The 19,637-nt window shown below is 39.0% G+C and overlaps 1 protein-coding gene across 3 annotated transcripts in view; it reads right to left on the minus strand.

Annotated features, from left to right (window-relative positions):
* Positions 1-19,637, minus strand: part of fndc4a (fibronectin type III domain containing 4a) — a 242,634-nt gene that overhangs the window by 3,951 nt on the left and 219,046 nt on the right. For 2 of the 3 annotated variants that reach the window (XM_062034621.1, XM_062034620.1), the window contains 2 exons: positions 16,949-17,038; positions 9,275-9,408 (listed from right to left, as the gene is read on the minus strand). In XM_062034621.1, coding sequence (XP_061890605.1) covers positions 9,275-9,408; positions 16,949-17,038 — 224 coding nt within the window. The remainder of the gene's footprint in view (positions 1-9,274; positions 9,409-16,948; positions 17,039-19,637) is intronic. The other variant, XM_062034622.1, reaches the window with a different exon arrangement.

Raw genomic sequence — 19,637 nt, forward strand, 5'->3', positions numbered from 1 at the left:
TTATCTAAACTAAATGCAGTTTTTTCTACTGATATCATCTCCATAGCTTGTGTGTACCAGTCAGTCAGAGTTGGACTATCAACATCTATCCATTTTTTTAATATTACCCTTTTTGTTATTATGCATATTGAAAGAAATGCATTTTTACTCTTTGATGACACATTACTAAATTGATGGAGATCCCCAAGAATACAAATTTGCAGTGTCATTGGGATGTTTATATTAAGGACTGTGATTGCTTCTTTTGTTGTTTTTAACCATAACTCTTTTATTCTCTGACATTCCCACAATAAATGAACAAGAGTTGCCTCGGCTGCCCGACACTTCATACATAACTTGCTATCTACTACACCAATTTTAAACAGCTGACAAGATGTAAAGTACAATCTATTCAATATCTTAAATTGAGTCAGCTTATCTTTAATGCTTCTAAAGGGCTTATTGGCATTTTTCCAAATATCATTCCATGATATGTCTCTTTCATCTAAAATGTTTAAGTCCATCATCCATTTCCGAACACATGCATCATTTGCATTTCTAGTGTGGTGTTCATTTATTATTTCATAAAATAGTTTAATTAATTTCTTAAATGTATCTTGATTAAAAAGTGCATCTTCCAGTTCATGGCTACTTAAAGACATACTTTCAGAGGATATGCATTTATTTACAGCGTGTTTTAAAGAGATACAATTTAAAAAATGATTTATGGGTACATTATATTGATCAACTAAATCATTGAACGGTTTAAAATAGTTTGTATTAATAATATGATGAGGTTTAGTAATACCTCTGTCTTTCCATGTTGTCCATTTAACCACATTTTTATTAATTATGATATTAGGATTGTACAATAGCGGTTGATTTACAGATGTCATTGACTTGATTCCTAGTATTTTCTGACACAGTTTTAGAATGTTAAAGGTGGCTTCTATTGGGCTCTGCCTCAATTCATTAGGTATTTTTATATATAATAAAACTCCCCACTCCGGCTTCCTCCCACCTCCAAAAACATGCACCTGGGGATAGGCTGATTGGCAACACTAAATTGGCCCTAGTGTGTGAATGTGAGTGTGAATGTTGTCTGTCTATCTGTGTTGGCCCTGCGATGAGGTGGCGACTTGTGTAGGGTGTACCCCGCCTTCCGCCCGATTGTAGCTGAGATAGGCTCCAGCGCCCCCCGCGACCCCGAAGGGAATAAGCGGTAGAAAATGGATAGAAGGATGGACTCCCCACATCAATGTCCAAATTCATTAACATATTTTTTTCTATGTTGATCCAGTCCTTATCTGCAGAAGAATGAAATAAGTGGCTTGCTTGTTCACAACCGTAGGAGATATAATAATGTAAGAAGTTTGGTAATTGTAGTCCTCCTTTATCTTGTGTACAAGACAACCTTAAGTATGAACAACTGGCCTTCTTTCCACACCATATAAAATGTGATATCATTGTATGTATTTTCTTAAACCAACTTTTATTAATTAGGACAGGCATCATTTTCAGTATATAATTAACTGCTGGCAGTATACTCATTTTTACTATGTTCACCCGACCCCAAAGTGATATTTGGAGACGTGACCAGCGTTCCATTTTGGATTCTATCTTATTTTTTTAAATGTTTAAGATTGAGATCTCTGCTTGTATAAAGGTTTGGTGTAATGTGTAGTCCTAGATATATGATTTCTGCCTCGTTCCATTTAATTTTGGAGTTCTGAACTTGTGATTTCTTGCAGTGTTTATTAAGTGGTAATATGTCACATTTGTCCCAATTGACTTTATACCCTTATAAACAGCCAAATTCAGTGATGACATTATTGATATAGTGAAGAGAGGAGTTAACATGTGACAGGTAGAGAATTATGTCGTCACAATACATCGATAGCTTATTATACTGAGAGCCAATTTTTATACCATGAATATTATTTTCACTTCTTATTTTTGCTGCTAAGGGTTCAATAACCAAATTAAATAATAATCCAGATGCAGGACATCCCTGTTTTACTCCTTTTTTTTAACGAAAAAGGTTCTAAAATATGATTATTGGTTTTGACTGATGCCATGGGCCTTGTATAAAGCATCTTAATCCATTGTATAAAATTATCTCCAAATCCAAATTTACGTAATGTGCAAAACATAAATGAGCAGTTTATGCGGTCGAATGCCTTCTCCGCATCAACAGTACATACTGCTGTGGGATAAGGGAGACTTCTAGCATAGTAAATAACATTAAACAATGTCCTTGTATTGTCTGAAGATTGTCGACCTTCCATGAAGCCAGTTTGGTCAGTATGAATTAATTTTCCTATTACATTTGATAATCGTGTGGCTAAGATTTTTGCCAAGATTCAAAAGGATTGTCTATTCATTCAATACATAGGATTTCAGCAGGATCTACCCCAGTCTGCTGACATGCAAGCAGAGTAGTAGATTTTTGTAAAAAGCTTTTATAATTGTAAAGGACAATGTTTTATCAACTGATTGCAATAATGTAAATTAGTTTTAACTATTAAATGAACCAAAAATATGACTTATTTTATCTTTGTAAAAATATTGGACACAGTGTGTTGTCAAGCTTATGAGATGTAAGTGTAAGCCACTGTGACACTATTGTTCTTTTTTTAAAATGTTTTATAAATGTCTAATGATAATGTCAATGAGGGATTTTTAATCACTGATATGTTGAAATTGTAACTAATATTGATACTGTTGTTGATAATATTCATTTTTGTTTCACTACTTTTGGTTTGTTCTGTGTCGTGTTTGTGTCTCCTATCAATTGCTCTGTTTATTGCAGTTCTGAGTGTTGCTGGGTCGGGTTTGGTTTTGGAATTGGATTGCATTGTTATGGTATTGCTGTGTATTGTTTTGTTGGATTGATTAATAAAAAAAAAAAAATGTGTGTATATATATATATATATGTGTGTGTATGTATATATATATATATATATATATATATATATATATATATATATATATATATATATATATATATATGTATATATATACTGTATATACACATATACTGTATATATATATATACAGTATATGTGTGTGTATATATATATATATATATATATATATATATATATATATATATATATATATATATATATATATATATATATATATATATACACACACACACACAACTAGACAGGCTGTAAAGTCACAGTGTTGAAAAAAAATGTCGTCTTAGTAGACGAATGAGAATCAGAAAGGGAGCAAAGTGGCGAATTACACTTTACTTTTGTATTTAAATGCAGTCCATATTTTGATTATTAAAGTTTTAGTTATTTGCCTTAGCTGCCATCTGTTACTTTGGAAAGACATCTCTGGGCAGAAACAATGTCTCCTCTCCACTTTTGGAGTCATTTTGCGTCATTTGTTTTAATTTCCATTTCCTTTATTCAATGTCACTGAAAGATTAGCTTGCTTGTAGACTGGTGGATACGGATTAGAGCCACTAAGAGGACAATCATGACATGACTTTCACATTGAAGGACAAAGCTGACAAAAACACTTGCTTTTTCTCTTTATATGCGCTTCCTAAAGTACTTTTAGTACCCCTAAATGTATTTCATTGGTCTATAAAACAATAACTATGACAAAAATCATAGAATTGTGTGAATAATGTTGTCACATATTGATGAAAAAGTCAAAATACTACAAACATTTTTGGAACATAAACCATTACCCCCCAAAAAATGATTTGTCAAACACACCATAAGCAGCTTTTCTATATTTTCATGGATAAATAGTTGCCGTTGAGATATTATGTTAACATTGTTGGCTGGCGTTAGACTTATTCTGGTGCAGATTAGCAGTGATAAAATCTAATTCCTCTGCCATGTTTTTTGATTAATTCTTTATTTAATTCAATGAATATCAGCACTGTCCTTCAACGTCTCCTTCTCACTCACTCCCTTCTTATATTTGGAAAAAAAGGTATGTACCTCCCTACGCTAATGCTACCGAGTAAGACCAGATGTTTTTGTCTGATCTTACAGTGTTCACTGCAATATAAGATACACCAATTAATGCTGGGGATGCTTGTAACTTAGAGCATATCAATTAACCGAGAGTTAATTGATAAGTTGAGGTACCACTGTATTTCCACTACAAGGTTTTAATAGAAAATTCAATACAAAATGTGCAAAAACTTTTCAACAAAACTCTAACATTAAGTAACAATAGTAATATTTTTGTTCAGTGTATCTCACTTGGCATGCAAATTTATAAAATCATAAAACTGGAATAAAGTCCAAAAAAGTATTATTATTATGAGCATAAACTATCGTAAATAAATTGACAATTTAGTCAGGAGTTCTACAAATTGTTTTGCAAAAATGTCATTTTTCTACTCATGTGTACATTATGTCACTTTGTATGGTCCTACTAAATTAAATCATTGGAATATCACGCAAAAGTTCATTCGAGTCAGCAATTCAACTTTACATGTGAAACTAATATGTGATATAAACTCATTGCATGCCAAGTGAGATACACTGAACAAAAATATAAACACTTTTGTTTTTGCTCCCATTTTTCAAGAGTTGAACATAAATATCTAAAACTTTTACTAGATACACAAAAGATCTATTCCTCTCAAATATTGCTCATAAATATGTCTAAATCTGTGTTAGTGAGCATTTCTTCTTTGCCAAGATAATCCAACCTACATCACATGTGTGGCATATCAAGCTGCTGATTAAACAGCATGATTATTGCACAGGTGTGCCTTCGGCTGCCCACAATTAAAGGCCACTTTAAAATGTGCAGTTTTATCACACAACACAATGCCACAATGTCCACATTTTTGAGGGAGCGTGCAGTTGGCATGCTGACTGCAAAGATGTCCACCAGAACTGTTGCTCATGAATTGAATGTTCATTTCTCTACTGTAAGCCGTTTTCAAAGGCGTTTCAGAGAATTTGACAGTGTATCTAACCGGCCTCACAACCGCAGACCGCGTGTAACCACACCAGTCTAGGACCTCCATATCCAGCAGGTGCACCTTCATGCACCTCATTTCTCTACCATTAGCCGTCTGCTGCTTAATCAGCATCTTGATATGCAACACCTGTGAGGTGGGATGGACTATTTTGGCAAAGAAGAAATGCTCACTAACACAGCTTTAGACGGATTTGTGAGCAATATTTGAGAGGAATATTTTGTGTATATCCTAAAAGTTTTAGATCTTTGAGTTAACTCATGAAAAATGGGAGCAAAAACAAAAATGTTGCGTTTATATTTTTGTTCAGTATATATCAAGCTTTTATTTGTTATTATTTTGATGATCCTGGCTTACAGTTTTTGAAAACCCACATTTTTTTAGATTTTCAATTCTATGGTTTTGGGTGGTTCTGTGTGGAGTTTGCATGTTCTCCCTGTGACTGCGTGGGTTCCCTCCGGGTACTCCGGCTTCCTCCAAAAACATGCACCTGGGGATAGGTTGATTGGCAACACTAAATTGGCCCTAGTGTGTGAATGTGAGAGTGAATGTTGTCTGTCTATCTGTGTTGGCCCAGTGATGAGGTGGTGACTTGTCCAGGGTGTACCCCGCTTTCCGACCGAATGTAGCCGAGATAGGCTCCAGCACCCCATGCGACCCCGAAAGGGACAAGCGGTAAGAAAATGGATGGATGGATGGAATTTTAGGTTTTCATAATCATCATACTTGTATCAAAAGGCTTAAAATATCTTGAGTTGCATGTTGGCTGCATGATTATGGCCAAAATAATAATAATAATCATTTTCAAATTAAAATTATGCACAAAGGCTGATACAAAGGAACACATTCATTGTACTGCTCACAGTATAGGACGAACACTATATTGCCAAAAGTATTTGGCTCACATATGAACTTGAAGTGCTATCCCATTCCTAACCCATAGGGTTAAATATGATGTTGGTCCACCTTTTGCAGCTATTACAGCTTCAACTCTTCTGGGAAGGCTGTCCACAAGGTTGCGGAGTGTGTTTACAGGAATTTTCGACCATTCTTCCAAAAGCGCATTGGTGAGGTCACACACTGAGAAGGCCTGGCTCTCGGTCTCCGTTCAAATTCATCCCAAAGGTGTTCTATCGGATTCAGGTCAGGACTCTGTGCAGGCCAGTCAAGTTCATCCACACCAGTCATCCATGTCTTTATGGACCTTGCTTTGTGCACTGTCATATTGGAATAGGAAGGGGCCCGCTCCAAACTGTTCCCACAAGGTTGGGAGCATGGAATTGTCCTAAATGTTTTGGTATCCTTGAGCATTCAAAGTTCTTTTCACTGGAACTAAGGGGCCAAGCCCAACTCCTGAAAAACAACCCCACACCATAATTCCTCCTCCACCAAATTCCACACTCTGCACAATGCAGTCCGAAATGTAATGTTCTCCTGGCAACCTCCAAAACCCAGACTGGTCCATCAGATTGCCAGATGGAAAAGCGTGATTCATCACTCCAGAGAACGCGTCTCCACTGCCTTAGAGTCCAGTGGCAACGTGCTTTACACCACTGTATCCGACGCTTTGCATTGGACTTGGTGATGTATGGCTTAGATGCAGCTGATCGGCCATGGAAACCCATTCCATGAAGCTCTCTGTGTACTGTACGTGGGCTAATTGGAAGGTCACATGAAGTTTGGAGCTCTGTTAGCAACTGACTGTGCAGAAAGTCGGTGACCTCTTTGCACTACGCGCTTCAGCATCTGCTGACCCTTCTCTGTCAGTTTACATGGCCTACCGCTTCTTGGCTGAGTTGCTGTTGTTCCCAAAATCTTCCATTTTCTTATAATAAAGCCGACAGTTGACTTTGGAATATTTAGGAGCGAGGACATTTCACGACTGGATTTGTTGCACAGGTGGCATCCTATGCTGGAAATCACTGGGCTCCTAAAAGCAGCCCATTCTTTCACAAATGTTTGTATAAATAGTCTCCTTGCCTAAGTGCTTGATTTTACACTTCTGTGGCCGGGCCAAGTAATTAGGACACCTGATTCTCAGCATTTGAATGGGTGGCCAAATACTTTTGGCAATATAGTGTATGTCTTTGGCCAAATAAACGTTATCACTTTCCTTATTTTGGCGCGTTTCAAAGATGAATGGAGACGAGGTCCTGGATGCACAGTTGATGTTACAGTCGTCAGTATTTTAGGCACCCCCACTTTTGCAGCTGTTCATCGGGGCTTTGCACCGGTGGCGGGTGGCCCACTCTGAAGAATAAGCGTTATTACCGTGATGTTAATCTCCGAAAATAGCCGAAGGTATTCAGAGCGGAATATTCAAAATGACTGAGTGAATTTGTGGCATTTTGTGATCTTTAAAGGGTGTTTTCACATTCTTTGCCAATTTTAAATACAATTGGATATGGTTTAATGGGTACAATGAAACACAAACAAGCATATAGCTCAGACCTGGGCAAATTAAGGCCCGGGGGCCAGATACCGTTAAGCTTTTCAATCTGGCCCACTGGACATTCCCAAATAATTTATTTAGATCTTTAAGATGAAAGCTGTAGCTGCCATTATGATGTGCAGTGATGTTTTCAAATGACCGTAAGTCTTGAACTATACAATGCATTTCTATGTTTGGAATCTGCGCTTTTGCATGATATACTAGTTACTCTGTTAATCTAGTTAGTTACTACGGTAATCTACGTCACAGCAGCTTCGACGAGGCACCAAGCAGTGTGGGTGGGGTGCGTTTCCACAGAGTGTTTCCAGAGCGGCCAGCTTGAAATGTGGGTGTCAGGGACAGAGGCGGAAGAAGATTTTTACAACATCAGATTGTAGGTGGGGTTTTTTTTTTCGCGTTCATATTTCGCTGTTTGTTGCAGCATTTGTTGCATTTCCCTTTATCAAGTGGGGGTGTGCCATTCATATGTTGTCAATATTCAGTGTTTTATCGTTCATAGTTAGTACTGTAAATCCCACATTCTTTATTTTCATGTACATTCTGCGTGTCTTATTCAGTTTTTTAAGGCGGCCTGTCATAAAGTTTTTAGCATTCAATCAGACATTATTGTGAGGTTTTGTATTAGTGTTCCTAAAAATAGGACCCAAGCACACATCCTGTACATCAGATTTTTACAGCTTACATATACATTATGTATATATATACATTTTGTGTGTGTGTGTGTGTGTGTATATATATATGTATACATATGTATATACTAGGGCTGCAACAACTAATCGATTAAATAGATTAAAATCGATTATTAAAATAGTTGCCGATTAATTTAGTCATCGATTCGTTGGATCTATGCTATGCGCATGCGCAGAGGTTTTTATTTTTTATTTTTTAAATTAAAAAATTATTATTATTATTATTTATTTTTTAATAAACCTTTATTTATAAACTGCAACATTTACAAACAGCTGAGAAACAATGATCAAAATAAGTATGGTGCCAGTGTGCTGTTTTTTTTAAAATATAATACTGGATAGGATAGAAATGTAGTTTGTCTCTTTTATCCGATTATTAATCGATTAATCGAAGTAATAATCGGCAGATTAATCGATTATCAAATTAATCATTAGTTGCAGCCCTAGTATATAGATAGATAGATAGATAGATAGATAGATAGATAGATAGATAGATAGATATACCGGCCCCCAGACACATTTTTTTCTCTAAATTTGGCCCCCCGAGTCAAAATAATTGCCCAGGCCTGATATAAAGTCAACCTGTTTTCCACTTTACTGGTACTTTAAAGGCCTACTGAAACCCACTACTACCGACCACGCAGTCTGATAGTTTATATATCAATGATAAAATCTTAACATTGCAACACATGCCAATACGGCCCGGTTAACTTATAAAGTGCAATTTTAAATTTCCCGCTAAACTTCCGGTTGAAAAACTCCTTTGGATATGACTTATGCGCGTGACGTCACAAAATCCACGGAAGTGGTTGGACCCCATCGGACCCGATACAAAAACCTCTTGTTTTCTTCGACAAAATTCCACAGTATTCTGGACATCTGTGTTGGTGAATCTTTTGCAATTTGTTTAATGAACAATGGAGGCTGCAAAGAAGAACGTTGTAGGTGGGATCGATCAGTGTATTAGCGGCTAAGTACAATACTTACAGCAACACAACAAGGACTACTTACTTAGCAGACGCCTAGCCGCCAAACCCATGGATGAAGTCCTTCGTCGCGCCGTCGATCGCTGGAACGCAGGTGAGCACGGCTGTTGATGGGAAGATGAAGGCTGGCTGGCGTAGGTGGAGCTGTGTGTGTGTGTGTGTGTGGGTGTGTGGCATGGCAGCTAACATCATTGCTCACCTTGCTCCTCAGCAGTCCTCCGCTGTTATGCTCCGGCGTGCTCCTCTCAGACGACGGCTTTACCTTCTCCTTATTGTTGCCAGAGTCGTTGTCCTTGATGATGTCATACTGGCGGCAGAATAGAGCGATGACGGCTGAGCACACACAAGGAGAGAGGGCCTTCAATGTTGACACACATGTCTCAACAGAGAAAACAGAGAGAAAAAAAAGAATGCGGCAGCACCCTAAAGCATAAAGGCCTACTGAAACCCACTACTACCGACCACGCAGTCTGATAGTTTATATATCAATGATGAAATCTTAACATTATAACACATGCCAATACGGCCGGGTTAACTTATAAAGTGACATTTTAAATTTGCCGCTAAACTTCCGGTTCGAAACGCCTCTGAGGATGACGTATGCGCGTGACGTAGACCGGCGAACACGGGTATGCCTTCCACATTGAAGCCAATACGAAAAAGCTCTGTTTTCATTTCATAATTCCACAGTATTCTGGACATCTGTGTTTGTGAATCTGTTTCAATCATGTTCATTGCATTATGGAGAAGGAAGCTGAGCAAGCAAAGAAGAAAGTTGTCGGTGCGAAATGGACGTATTTTTCGAACGTAGTCAGCCACAAAAGTACACAGCCGACGCTTCTTTGTTTACATTCCCGAAAGATGCAGTCAAGATGGAAGAACTCGGATAACAGAGACTCTAACCAGGAGGACTTTTGACTTGGATACACAGACGCCTGTAGAGAACTGGGACAACACAGACTCTTACCAGGATTACTTTGATTTGGATGACAAAGACGCAGATGTGCTACTGTAAGTATGCAGCTTTGGCTTTTTTTTGCGTATGTACGTAACTTTTTAAAAATATATAAGCTTTATGAACCTTGGGTTAGGTGAACGGTCTTTTGGGCTGAGTGATTGTGTGTGTTGATCATGTGTTTGAATTGTATTGGCGTGTTCTATGGAGCTAGGAGCTAGCAGAGGAGCTAGGAGCTAGCATAACATGTACCGTACCGTACGTGCGCGTCACGTACGTAACTTTTTAAAAATATATAAGCTTTATGAACCTTGGGTTAGGTGAACGGTCTTTTGGGCTGAGTGATTGTGTGTGTTGATCATGTGTTTGAATTGTATTGGCGTGTTCTATGGAGCTAGGAGCTAGCAGAGGAGCTAGGAGCTAGCATAACACGTACCGTACGTGCGCGTCACGTACGTAACTTTTTAAAAATATATAAGCTTTATGAACCTTGGGTTAGGTGAACGGTCTTTTGGGCTGAGTGATTGTGTGTGTTGATCAGGTGTTTGAATTGTATTGGCGTGTTCTATGGAGCTAGGAGCTAGCAGAGGAGCTAGGAGCTAGCATAACAAACACGCAGGTGTTATTATGCAGGATTAATTTGTGGCATATTAAATATAAGCCTGGTTGTGTTGTGGCTAATAGAGTATATATATGTCTTGTGTTTATTTACTGTTGTAGTCATTCCCAGCTGAATATCAGGTCACCCCCGGCTCTCACAGCATCTTCCCTATCTGAATAGCTTCAACTCCCCACTAGTCCTTCACTTGCACTTTACTCATCCACAAATCTTTCATCCTCGCTCAAATTAATGGGGAAATTGTCGCTTTCTCGGTCCGAATCTCTCTCACTTCATGCGGCCATCATTGTAAACAATAGGGAACTTTGCGTATATGTTCAACTGACTACGTCACGCTACTTCCGGTAGGTGCAAGCCTTTTTTTTATCAGATACCAAAAGTTGCAATCTTTATCGTCGTTGTTCTATACTAAATCCTTTCAGCAAAAATATGGCAATATCGCGAAATGATCAAGTACGACACATAGAATAGATCTGCTATCCCCGTTTAAATAAAAAAAATTCATTTCAGTAGGCCTCTAAATATGTTAATCCACACATCTGCACATATTTCCTTCTCTTGCATTTACACACAGTCGCTCGCTTATTCTTCAACATTCTTAAAGGTTTCATTTTGTAGTTTGATCTGTGATGCAGATTTAGACCATCTCCACTAGAGATGTTTATCGGTTTCAACCTCCCAATTTTCCCGGGAGACTCCCGAATTTCAGTGCCCCTCCCGAAAATACCCAGAACCCCTTGCAGCACTAACTCTTCCGGGACGATACAATATACACCCCCCGCTACCACCAACCCCCCCCCCCCCCCCCCAGTATACTCTGGACTGAAGCTGTGTGCCTTCATTGTTTTGAGGCATGTTTAAAAAAAATAAAAAATAATGCACTTTGTGAAAGTCAAAGTAGAGTATTTCCCATAGTTGTAGTGGGTATCAGGATCATCTCAGGGAGAGCATGTCCCAAATTCCAAGCTGCTGTTTTGAGGCATGTTAAAAAAAAAAAGAAGCACTTTGTGACTTCAATAATAAATATGGCATTGCCATGTTGGCACTATTTTCCATAACTTGAGTTGAAGTTGTTCTCTTATTTTGGGAAACCTTGTTTTTGATTGATTGATTGAAACTTGTATTAGTAGATTGCACAGTACAGTACATATTCCGTACAATTGACCACTAAATGGTAACACCCGAATACTTTTTTCAACTTGTTTAAGTCGGGGTCCACGTTAATCAATTCATGATAAAGTTACATTGTTTAATGCATCCAGCGGGGCATCACAACAAAATTAGGCATAATAATGTGTTAATTCCACGACTGTATATATCAGTATCGGAATCAGTAATTAAGAGTTGGACAATATCGGAATATCGGCAAAAAATCTCTAATCTCCACACAAGGAAGTACAGTCTGACACATGGCACTTTGTTCTTCTTACGTCAGCACAAGAAGGACCGAATGTTCCAAGTCATCATTGTCGGTTTTTCGTAGTTTTTTTTTCTACAGATTGAATGCAGTTAATTATTATTGATTGGTGAGTGAGTGTATCGACGTGGCTACAAGCTAATCTGTGTTAAAACGCTGCTCGGAGGTCATGAATAATTGCTCTTCATAACTGAGCCCAAAAAAACGTTACTTTAAAGAAACCGTCAGGGATAACATGACATTTTCGACAAACGCGTACGCGACGAAGCACTGCACACAACTTTGAACAGTAACGTGCAACAGATGCTCACATGACACCATCATTGGACGTGTCCTGGCTGATCCTCTTTAGGTAGTATGACAATGAGATGCAATTAGTCGTTCCTTACCAAATTGTACTTCCAATGTTGAGGTTTCACCACATTGCAGATTTAAAAAAACAACAACAACGTTTTTTCAGCATATTCCACAAATTATTTGGCCTAAATTGAGCGTTTTCAAGCATAAAATGTCACGGCGCGGAGTCGAACCCACGTTTCCTCGGCAGCTGGAGCTGCCGGCACCTCCGCTGGCAGCGCGCTCAGACACGCCCCTGCTCGCGCTGAGCGCAGCACGCCCACGCAGCAACAAACCTGCAGGCAATCACTAATCAGCACACCTGGACCTGATGAGAGGGAGCGGCATAAAGGAACCTTTGCCAGAACGTTGCTCATCTTCCCAGTAAGCATCACGTCTGGCATTCCCTCCCCTGTGCTTTGCTCGCCTTCTCTTTGCTCTCTCCGTGTCTCCCTTGTTCATGTCCCTTGTGTCTTCCACAGTGACTTCCCTGTCTTCCGTGATCGTGTTTTGCTTCTCGACATCCATCCGGATTCCTGACTGCCTTCCTCGATCCTCAACCCCCTGCTCGGACACTGACTACGCTGCCTCGCTCCTACCCTCGACCCCTTGCCTGTTCACGGACTGCCTCTTCGCCTTGCCCCCCCTGGATTCGACGAAGGATACATCCAACACTCACAGACAACAACCCCTGGTAACATCTACACTATTAATTATATACATAGTCTACACCCATTCACTTAGAGGAGCATACACACGCCACGTAATCATCAAAGGTTTAAATAAACCTTGTGAACCGCAGTTCTGCCTTGGTTGTTGCCTCCTTCCCTTCTCTGTACATAACAGTACATTCTGGCCACAACATGTCGGAACCAGGTGACAACGGCAAGCCCCAATCCCGGCCATCCAGAACTTCTGACCTGGCTATCCTTAGCTCCGTCGTGAGCGAACATCATGTTCGTTTTTCTGCCCTTGAGGACAATCTGGAGAGAGCATTTTCCCGACTGTATACTAGGCTGGACAGCCTATGCCCTGGGGCCAGTCCCGGGCCCGTGGTACCCCCACATGCTTCTCAAGTCCGGGGACCTGAACACAGCAGTCTGGAACGGGAACCCAGGATTGCCAGCCCTAGACCCTTTGAGGGAGACTTTGAACTATGTAGGGGTTTTCTGGCACAGTGTGACCTCATTTTTCGTCACCAACCCTCTCGCTATTCCACCGATGGAGCCAAAGATTGCCTTAATTTTTGCCTTGCTTTCCGAACCGGCACTCAAGTGGGCTACGGCCGCCGTCGACAGGACCGTGGGTCTCAACTCCGACTACTCTGCTTTCCGTGCTGAATTTCGGGCCGTCTTCGATCACCCCAAGGATGGGGGGGACGCGGCCGGACGTCTGCAGATTTGTTGCTGTGTGGGCGTGCTGCGCTCAGCTGCCGAGGAAACGTGGGTTCAACTCCGCGCCGTGACATAAAAGTTGCTAAATAAACTAAAAATATCGATACTACCATAGTATTAGCCACTAAATGAGACCAACCCAATCAGATCATGTGTTCAGTATCGTGGCCACCGATTGGCCAGCCTCAGGCAGCTTTACTATATTGGATTAAGAATTTATAGGTGACTACAGGGTGTTATTGTATCTATAGATGGCTCTCAAAATGTATTTTAAAAGGAAGTGAATTTTTTGTTATGCTCTAGCTCAGGGGTCGGCAACCTTTACCACTCAAAGAGCCATTTTGGAAAGTTTCACAAATTAAAGAAAACAATGGGAGCCACAAAATTTTTTTGAAAATTTAAAATGAAATACACCGCATACAAAGCTTAAATTGCTTTGCGCTATGTTAACCAGGGGTCTCTGACACACGCACCGGCACGTATCTCAATATGGAAATGTGATGTTAGTGCGGCCCGCGACTTTTAATTGAGTGGCGCTTGATAGCGTCTTTCTTGCCAACCCCCTCAAATAACCGGGAGACTCCCAAATTTCAGGACGTGCTGGCACTGCTTTTAGCGCCCTCTACAGCCTGCCCAAACAGCGTACCTGCTTGGCCACATGTTGAATGCAGCTTTTGCTTGCTCACGTAAGTGACAGCAAGGCATACTTGTTCAACAGCCACACAGCTTACACTGACGGTAGCCGTACAAAAACAACTTTAACACTGTTACGTTACAAATATGCGCCACACTTTGAACCCACACCAAAAAAGAATGACAAACACATTTCTGGAGAACATCTGCACATCAACACAACACAACAAATACCCAGAATCCCATGCAGCCCTAACTCTTCCGCTCAACCGACGCACGGAGAGGGGGGTTGATGTGTGGGGGGGTTTGGTGGTAGCGGGGGTGTATAATGTAGACCGGAAGAGTTAGGGCTGCATGGGATTCTGGGTATTTGTTGTGTTGTGTTTATGTTGTGTTATGGTGCGGATGTTCTCCAGAAATGTGTTTGTCATTCTTTTTTGGTGTGGGTTCACAGTGTGGCGCATATTTGTAACGTAACAGTGTTAAAGTTGTTTTATACGGCTACCGTCAGTGTAAGCTGTGTGGCTGTTGAGCAAGTATGCCTTGCTGTCACCTACGTGTGCAAGTAAAGCAACATATAACATGTGGCCGGGCTGGCACGCTCTTTGTAAATGCTATAGAGGACAATTAATGCAGTGCCATTAGGGCACGCCCTTGATTAAGTCATTAGAGTGAAAATAGGATAATATTTTCCCTGGGAGGTTTCTAGGATAGGAAAAATCCGGGGGGTCGTTAAGTATACTGGGAAAACCGGGAGGGTCGGCAAGTATGCAGCGGAGCCGCATCAGAGTGGTCAAAGAGCCGCATGCTGCTCCGGAGCCGCGGGTTGCCGACCCCTGCTCTAGCTATATAAATATTTGATTTATAATTAATGATCCCTACTTCACGGAATTCATTTATCTCAGTCCTGCCCAGCACCAATTCACGAAAATAAACAAGGCATTACTGGGGGCCATCAACTTGACTTTAAAGGTGTTGTTTTGAAATTAAAGCATTACTGTGGGTTGCTTTAATACAATAGCACTGCTGATTACAGTAGATATGTGGCTGTTTCTCTCAAAAATAATATTTTCATTAAAAAAACTAATATTTATATATTCATAATTTTTTTGAACAGAAAAACAGTTAATCGGTCGACTAGTTAAGTTGTATAGCAACCTACTAAATATCAAGTGTATAACTGTAAATTACCAATACATACATTTTTTCGTAGTAAAATATTTTTATCGTTTTGTGTAAACATTTTATTCAGTAAGCTATAAATATTTTAAAAAAACACATGCCATTTAACAAATAATCACAACTTTTCTTCTAATTAGCTTGTACGGCATCTTACTAAACATAAACCAAAGTCACCATATATACACATTTTTATTAAGATACATCTTAAAACACACGTTTAATTGTGTGAATGCTCCATAACATTCACACATATGGTTTTCTACACCAAAATTCATCTATTTATCCTTCTTCTTCTCCAGATTTTGGTGCGCTCTACCTTCCACATTTTTCATCCGATTCAAACCGTTTCAACTTCAAACTGTTCAACCTATTCGGGATTCGCAGGCTTTCCCTTGACAAATTCCAAAAATTCCCAGATTTCTCAGAATTCCAGGTTTCCCGGGACATTTTTCCCATTCAAAATGAATGGGCCATTTTCCAAACTTCCACCATTTCCATATTTTTCAACCGATTCAAACTATTCCACCTTCAACATATTCCACTTATCCTGGACATTCAAACTATTATTTTCCCAAGTTCAAAAATATTCCAGGAATTCCCGTTTTTTTCAAACCCTTTTCTCACTCTTTTTTCTCTCGACTACTCCAACCATATTTTTCAACCCACTTAAACCATTCCACTGTCAAAACATTCCTCTAATCAGGACAAAAAACAAACTTGTTTTTTTAACTCGAAAAACTCCCGGTTTTCCAGAAATTTCAGGAATTCCGAAATACCATTTCTCAATTAAAAATGTTACTGCATCAACATTTCTCGACCGATTAGAAGAATTCCAACACCAACTCATTCACAACATTCAAATGTTTTAGCATTTTCAAAAAAAATACTTCTTTTCCCGAATTTCCATGAAATTCTAATTGAAATGAATGGGACATTTTTGCAAGTTGCACAATTCCCACATTTTTCAACCTATTCAAACCATTCTAACATTAACCATTCCACTTATCCTGGACATTCAAACTAACACTTTCCCAAGTTCCAAACCAAATTCCGGTTTTCCTGGAAATTCAAACTCTTCAACATTCAAACCATTCCAACATTCAAACTATTCTTACATTCATACTACATTCTGTCAGCATTTCAGTTCAACTTCAGCATTGGAGCATTCACACACAATTCCTTCAGGAATTGCCTCATCTAGTTAGCATTGTTATTACTTTTTGTAATAAAAAAACATGCACATTGTCTGCTACACTAATTTTAAAAAATGTCGTTGAACGTTATTTCATGAAATCAGTTGTCCTATTGATGGACATGTTGCTGTATAATTAACGTACCAGCCCACATGAGCAAGACCACCACTATGATGACGACCTCTCCTGTCTGCAGATGTCTGGACCTGTCCAGGCCCTCCACAGTGGGGTCATCTACACACAGAACACATCACATATAATACATTATAATATGCTTGTAATAAAAATGTTACTACTGTAAGGTAAAATTGGCGTCCATTGTTCTATTCCAGGGGTGTCCAAGCTTTTTGACTTGGGCTAAAAAAATTTGGCCGGGGCCGAAAGCCGACTGTATGTAACATAACTATAACTATATATATATATATATATATATATATATATATATATATATATATATATATATATATATATATATATATATATATATATACACACTACCGTTCAAAAGTTTGGGGTCACATTGAAATGTCCTTATTTTTGAAGGAAAAGCACTGTACTTTTCAATGAAGATAACTTTAAACTAGTCTTAACTTCAAAGAAATACACTCTATACATTGCTAATGTGGTAAATGACTATTCTAGCTGCAAATGTCTGGTTTTTGGTGCAATATCTACATAGGTGTATAGAGGCCCATTTCCAGCAACTATCACTCCAGTGTTCTAATGGTACAATGTGTTTGCTCATTGGCTCAGAAGGCTAATTGATGATTAGAAAACCCTTGTGCAATCATGTTCACACATCTGAAAACAGTTTAGCTCGTTACAGAAGCTACAAAACGGACCTTCCTTTGAGCAGATTGAGTTTCTGGAGCATCACATTTGTGGGGTCAATTAAACACTCAAAATGGCCAGAAAAAGAGAACTTTCATCTGAAACGTGACAGTCTATTCTTGTTCTTAGAAATGAAGGCTATTCCACAAAATTGTTTGGGTGACCCCAAACTTTTGAACTAAGTGTGGAGAGAGTGTTTTACATTTTTCCCATCATAAACTCTAATGGATTTAAATGGGGGTCATTTTTAAAAAAAATTATGGTGTTGGGACGTTTTTCACAGTGTTGACCTTTATGTTAGTTAAATTTTTTGTTTTGCACCATGACTATGGAAGGTTGTTTGGATTGTGTCATTGTGTCGGAGTACTTTTAAGGGTCATTGATATGGTTTACTCACATTGCCGACAAGATGGCAGCAGATATGTAGCATTCAAAGACCACCTGGTATTTAAGATACATTTTAAAGCACTTTGTTGTGCGATGCGATGCGAACTCATGACGTCTCGCGGGCCAAATTGAAGAGGCTGGCGGGCCGCACTTGGACCGCAGGTCGTAGTTTGGACACCCCTGGTTTAAAAGATATGTAATTGCATGCAATACATGTATTTTTTCTGTCAAAATGGAATGTTCGAATACATGTTGTAAGAAAAGATATAGTAATTTCTTCAAATCTGGGCTTTAAGTTTAACACCTGTGGAGTCAATATCATTTTGTAGCATGAATGCTCATCTAAGTCGACTGACTTACATGTAGAACATTCTGGAACTTCTCCAACACTTCACTTACTTCAGTGATCCTTTTTTGCGTGTCAAGAAAGCGTAACCCTCAAATATCCAGGAGTTATCTCCGTGATAGCCATTAAAAACGGAGGGAGGTCTGCTTTACTATTGTCTTTGCTCGCGTGCGTGCGCGTGTACGTGTGTGTGTGTGTGTTATAAAGGCTCATTAAACACTGAGCGTGTAGTTATTGTGTCGCAGTCTTTGTTGTGTGTGACTCAGCGCTTTGAAATATTAAACAGCAGTCAAAATATTCCTTTTTATGCGACTTTGTTTTTTCACGCCAACATTGGAAGCTTTGTCACCTGTTGGTTACTAAATATTTTAAAACAAATTATAGGTAAAAATGACTACTTTGTTCCAATAAAATTAGCAATGTATCCCCCTGAACTGTGTTTTGTTCCCCCTTTTTGTTCTCTACTGTACCTTTGTCTGTCCCCTCTTAAACTGAGCACTAGAAGGCGATGTTGCTATTTTGTTTATTCTCTTAAATTGTTGCCTATTTTCTCTATCAAAAGATCGGCTCGTTATTATGGTTCTATCGTTGTTTTTTTAATCAAGGGAACACTCAGTGGCAACAGTTATAAGATAAGATGTGGATCGGACTAATTTAAATGTACACCAATATTACTCTATTGCAGGCCTGGGCACTTGTTTTGACTCAGGGGCCAAATTTAGAGAAAAAAATGTGTCTGGGGGCCGGTATATCAATTTTTAGGAACACTAATACAAAACCTCACAATAATGTCTGATTGAATGCTAAAAACGTTATGACAGACCACCTTAAAAAACACAATGGAATTTTACATTGTTTTACTGAATGAGACACCCAGAATGTACCGTATTTTTCGGACTATAAGTCGCAGTTTTTTTCATAGTTTGGGGTGCGACTAACAGTATACTCAGGAGCAACTTATGTGTGAAATTATTTGCACATTACCGTAAAATATCAAATAATATTATTTAGCTCATTCACGTAAGAGACTAGACGTACAAGATTTCATGGGATTTAGCGATTAGGAGTTCATGTTCTATATGTTATAGTTATTTGAATCACTCTTACCATAACATGTTATGTTAACCAACTGAGAACGTGCCTGGTATGTTATTTATGCCTCATATAACATACACTTATTCAGCCTGTTGTTCACTATTCTTTATTTATTTTAAATTGCCTTTCAAATGTCTATTCTTGGTGTTGGGTTTTATCAAATACATTTCCCAA

Source organism: Entelurus aequoreus, linkage group LG23 (assembly GCF_033978785.1).
Source record: "Entelurus aequoreus isolate RoL-2023_Sb linkage group LG23, RoL_Eaeq_v1.1, whole genome shotgun sequence".
Lineage (NCBI taxonomy): Eukaryota > Metazoa > Chordata > Actinopteri > Syngnathiformes > Syngnathidae > Entelurus > Entelurus aequoreus.